The sequence below is a fragment of the Geospiza fortis genome, unplaced genomic scaffold (assembly GCF_000277835.1).
Source record: "Geospiza fortis unplaced genomic scaffold, GeoFor_1.0 scaffold172, whole genome shotgun sequence".
In the NCBI taxonomy this organism is placed as follows: domain Eukaryota; kingdom Metazoa; phylum Chordata; class Aves; order Passeriformes; family Thraupidae; genus Geospiza; species Geospiza fortis.
The window spans coordinates 7,879,546-7,884,621 of NW_005054309.1; the positions used below are offsets into that span (position 1 = coordinate 7,879,546).

At 49.7% G+C, this 5,076-nt stretch overlaps 1 protein-coding gene across 1 annotated transcript in view; it reads left to right on the top strand.

Annotated features, from left to right (window-relative positions):
- TNIK (TRAF2 and NCK interacting kinase) overlaps nucleotides 1–5,076 on the top strand; it is a 121,073-nt gene that overhangs the window by 82,814 nt on the left and 33,183 nt on the right. The window contains 3 exon segments of the mRNA XM_031055481.1: nucleotides 1–32; nucleotides 479–565; nucleotides 1,842–2,042. The exon segment at nucleotides 1–32 is cut by the window's left edge and continues 58 nt beyond it. Of these exon segments, the coding sequence (XP_030911341.1) occupies nucleotides 1–32; nucleotides 479–565; nucleotides 1,842–2,042 (320 nt within the window).

Here is a 5,076-nt window from a genome sequence, read left to right on the forward strand (position 1 = left end):
AGGAGGAGCGGCGGCGCGCGGAGCACGAGCAGGTACCGGGCTGGGAGCACGCCTTCCTCTGCCTCTCATCAGAGATCTTCCTGTAAACACTCCTTTTTTACCACTTGAGAGCAAATTGCTTAATTGTTAACACTGCGTGTGTCGCTTTCACTGCCGTTGTTTATTTCTGTGTGGATCCACTTGCTGGCCCGCAGATGTGAAGGCACTTGGTGCAGGTTTTCCACGCCCGCTTGTTCTTGGGGTCAGGTTTTTTGTTATTCTTGGGTAATGTTTGCCATTCCCCTGCGGTTTCCATTCTTGTAGAGTGGTGGACACCCTGGGCTCTTTGGGCAGGGATGGAGGGTGCCAGGGCTGATTGATCAGATCACTTGGGCGGGACGGATGTGGGTGCCCACCTCATTCTCCTTCCTCTCTGGAAATACTGGCTCTTTTACCTTCTCTCTCTTTTTCCTTTGATCCTTGCTGCCCATGCCTCCAGGAGTACATCAGGCGACAGTTAGAGGAGGAGCAGAGACAGTTAGAGATCCTGCAGCAGCAGTTGTTGCAGGAGCAGGCGCTACTTCTGGTAAATGGGAGGCCACGGCCACGCTTGCCGCTTCCTGCCCGTGTCATGTCTGCATGCACCCGTGTCCCCCAGTGCCTCCTGACATTCCCAGACATGGGAGACACCGCTATCACCACCCTTCCTGGAGCCTCCTGTCCTGCTCCATGGCTGCAGCATGCCTGGATCCCCCGTTCTGCCTGGGGCTGGCTCCCCTCGTGGTGCACGGCTCTCATCGCATCCCTCTGCAGCATTGGCGTGTGTGTGTCTGTCCTCCTGAGAGGAGAAGCCCTGGTTGCTGCTGTGGAGTTTTGGAGGCTGTTTGCAGCATGTTGGGGTGTGTTCAGGCTGTTGCGTGCCTGCATCCATCAAACCCACCCTGCCATGCTGTTCTTCATGTTCTGAGTGAAGGCTTTTGTTTCAATTTCTTTGCAGGAACACTGTCTATTCCCTTGTGTGCTGTTTGCATTCTTGATGTCCTCTTTTTTATTTAATTTGGGTTTGAGTGATCCTTTTTACTGCTAGTAGCTGTTACTCTTACTGCATTTTCTTTTCATATACAGGGTTGTTTGTTTGGGGTTTTTTTGTCTTGCTATTTTATTTAGGAAAAACAAAAGCCCTCACACAAACCATTACCTTTTAAAAGGACTTCTCAAAATTATTTACTCCTTTAAACTCATAGAGCTGTAGGGATTCAGAAAGATCACACAGTTGGCTTTGCATTCTGGCTCTTCTCAGGATCAATTAATTGGTCCTACAGAGGAGTTGGCTTCAGTTGGGTTTTGTCTGACCATAAAACCATAAAATGGTTTGGTTTGGAAGGGACATTAAAGGCTGTTTCTTTCCAACCCCCTGCCATGGGCAGGGACACCTTCCACTAGACCAGGTTACACTGAGCCCCATCTTGACCAGGTGATGTTTGGCACCTCATTGAATTGATCCTTCATTTCTCTGTCCAGAAAAACCTGGGCAAAGTCAGTGGTAACTCTAAGCAAACATCAGCCCTCAGTGGGTCTTGCAGGGTTTCCCTGACAAGGCAGCACTCACATCCCCCATTCCTCCCAAAGGGGGCAGTTCAGTGGCTGCAAAGCATCACTGGCAGAGTCACAACTCTGAATTTGCTGGCTCTGCTGTCTCTCCTTGGGGATGCTTTACAACTCAGTCCCCTACATCTTCCAAATCAGCAAGCTCTGCCAGAAAACAACCTTTCAGATGCTCAGGCCCCGTTGTTGACCCAGACAGATAAATCTGCAGGTTGCAGGCTGGCTGGGCACCTTGTGACTGTGTTTCTCCTGGGCAGGAGTACAAGCGCAAGCAGCTGGAGGAGCAGCGGCAGGCGGAGAGGCTGCAGAGGCAGCTCCAGCAGGAGAGGCACTGCCTGGTGTCCCTGCAGCAGCAGCAGCAGCAGCAGAGGCAGGACCAGAGGCCAGCAGAGAAGAAACCCCTGTACCATTACAAAGAAGGGATAAATGCCAGCGAGAAGCCAGCGTGGGCCAAGGAGGTAAGGGAGAGCAGGGAGGATGATGGTGCTCGTGTGCATCTGCAGGGCTGGGTCTGAAATGCACACAGCAGGTTGTGCTGCACAGGGTGGGGATCCAGGAGATGCCCTCAGCTGTGCTGGGAACACTCCCAGCTTGGTGCAGTGTGTCTGGGTTTGTACAAACAGTGAGAGGTTTTTCCATGAGGGCGTGTGAGAAGGAGAGTGAATCCCTCCTGGAGGGGTTCAGCCTGTCTGGGGGCTTGTGGACATAGAACCATAGAATTCATTTGGAATGGACCTTGAAGATCATCGCCTCATTCTCCTTCCTGGCATGTCCACAAGTCTGTAGGGGTCAGGGATGAATGCAGAGGGTGATGGTTGTGAGGTTCTTTGCTGAGCCCTAATTCTGCATAGGCAGGGCTTGGACAGCTTTTCCCCAGGCTCAGGGCTGTATCCCTTAGGGTTGCTCTTTCCTGATTTTTTTCTCTTAGGCAAAAAGAGGGGATTGTAATAATTGTGAGATCTTGAATATTAATTATTGCGAGTCTGAATAGTCTTGAAAAGATTAAGACATGCATTGTCTGCAGTGCAGATGCAGGACCATGTGCAAACTCTTTCTCCTTAATCTCTTTGTGGTGACTCCAGTAAGACTGGTGCCTGCTCTTGCTGTTAATTTTTCTAAAGTTGCATCATCATTCTCCAGCCCTTTCAGCAAAAGAAGAGATTTGATAAGTGGGATTGCAGATGAGGTGTTCCAGATGTGCTGAGCTGCCTCTGCTCTGATGAGAGAGGCTTCCACCTGGGTGGTGCCTCTGCAGCTCTGTGCAGAACTGGGTCACTCTTGTCCATCTGCTGGGGTGCTGAGAGTAGGTAGTGGGCAGGGAAAAGGGAATAAACTCTGTCTTTTATTGCCTGTGTTTAAGTAAACCCTCTAGAACATTGCTTAAGTGCTTCTGGCACTGTCTGCAAAACTTTAGCAAAGATACGTAAAACAGAATATTACTTTTTTATCTGGGGTGAAGGAGAAGAGTGCTGGATTTAGCTTTCCCTTTCAAACACAAAGGCCCATTTCTTCTGTTTCATGGGGCTGGCATCTTTTTGATGCTGTCCCTGGAAGCAGGACATTGGGAACTGCACAATGTTAATAAGAGCAGCAGAACACGGCCTCTTCCCCTTTGCCAAAATCATAGGGAAGATGAGGTTTCCTGTTGTTGGGGAACTTCTCCAGCTTCCACCAATTAGCTCTCCAAACCATTTATTCCTTACCTGTGCCACTCTGTCTGGTTTCTAATTAAATGCTCCAAGCTGTGGCATCTTTCTGCTGTTGGGAGCAGTAGTTTGATGTACTGCCTCAGCAAAGCACCCTTGGGAATCTCCCAGAATGACTCCTCTTGCCTCCATCCTGTTTTATCTTCTGTTTAGTCCTACTTTTAACACAATTCAGGTACTTTGCTGCATATATTGAAGGCCCACCTTTGCTGGCTCCACAGATAGATTTGTGCTGATACTTAATGAGCCCACCATGGTTTTTGTTATAGTTTAGCAATTTCCATACCCAGCCCATGCATGTTAATTTAACAGAAATATTGAGACTTTGTTTTCCTGTGGGAACAATGAAAAGACAAGTCTGGTGCTCAGCCTACAGTTTCTGGAGGCTGTGCAAAGCTTATTTGGATATTTCCTGAGGATTTTGCATTATATCCCATACTGCCCTTGTTTTTATGCTTTTTTGGTCTCTAGTCTTCTCTCATAGGAGCATGATGACCACGGCTGAGCCCTCCTCAGCTGTGCTCATCTTTGCTTTTCACACCTCTCCTTTGTGCACACATTTTCCCACCTCACTGGTTTTCACAGGGTGACCCCAAGACCCTGCAGGAGTGGGATAAAGCATCAGAGTGAGGCCGTGGCCACTCACCTTGTGGTCGTGTCCCTGCATCCCCTGGTTAAGGGACTGGCCTGTTGGTGATGACAAAGCTCTGGGTGTGGAACCAGCCTGTGCTGTATGTCTCACAGCTTCCCCAGAGCACAGACAAGGATTTCATTTGATGCTGAACGAAACAGTGTGAGCAGATAGTCCTGCCAAAACGCATGGATGCACATTCCCTTCTGCTGCCCCTTCTACTCATCTTCGTGTTACCCAGGGTTATCCACTGGAAGCTAACTTGGGATGTAGCTTGGATGCTGTCCCAGACCTGTCCTGTTTTTCCAGGCACATCTCTTATAATTATGGACTATTTGGGCCTTTTTGGAGATCATGTTGGGACCCTCTGGTGATCCAGCCAGGGATGTGGCATTAGCACTCTGAGCTGTGGTCCTGTAATTCACAGCTCCCTTTGTTACTGACTTTTTTGTTATGGATCAGTATTTGCTGAACAAGGTGTTGCAGATAGGCAGGGAAAGCTTGGTCAGCTGAAGGATGGGTTTGGGCAGGAATATGCCACACATGATTGTGCAGAAAGGAGGGGACAAGTTTCCACATTTTCCACATGGTGGCTGGCCCCTGTGGTGCTTTCCCAGTGTTCAGAGCTTCCCTGAGAGAACTCAGGGCTCGGCTGTACACCATGAGCTGTTCTGTTCTCTGCAGCAGCCAACACCCACAATCAGCTCCTCCTTCAGTCCCTGTGGCTTTTATCCTGCTCTCACTTTGAAGTGATGTATTAAAACATTAGCAACCTTCTGCTGGGACTTCAGACTCTGCTAAGGATGTTTCCTGTTTGGGGGAATCTTGAGTTCAATTAGAGATGGTCTGGACTCGAGCAATGATGAACTCCTGAAGGGTTTTGCTGCTTTTTCCCCCTTCTGCCCAACAGTGGAATCAGTAGGGCCCCACCAAGCACAGCTGGAGAGTCCCAAGAGCATCTTCTGCTGTGCTGCTCCCACAAGGTGCAAGTGAGGAGGTAGTGGCAGTGGGAAATCAAGCACCTTTCTCCTTCCCAGTAGCCAGACATCCCCATTTGATCCCTCTCCTGCCTTCTCCTGCACAGCAGCTTGGAGATCCTCCATGGTCAGGTGCACCTTGGGGCCTGGCGTTGTGCCCGGAGCAGCTGGGGCTCGG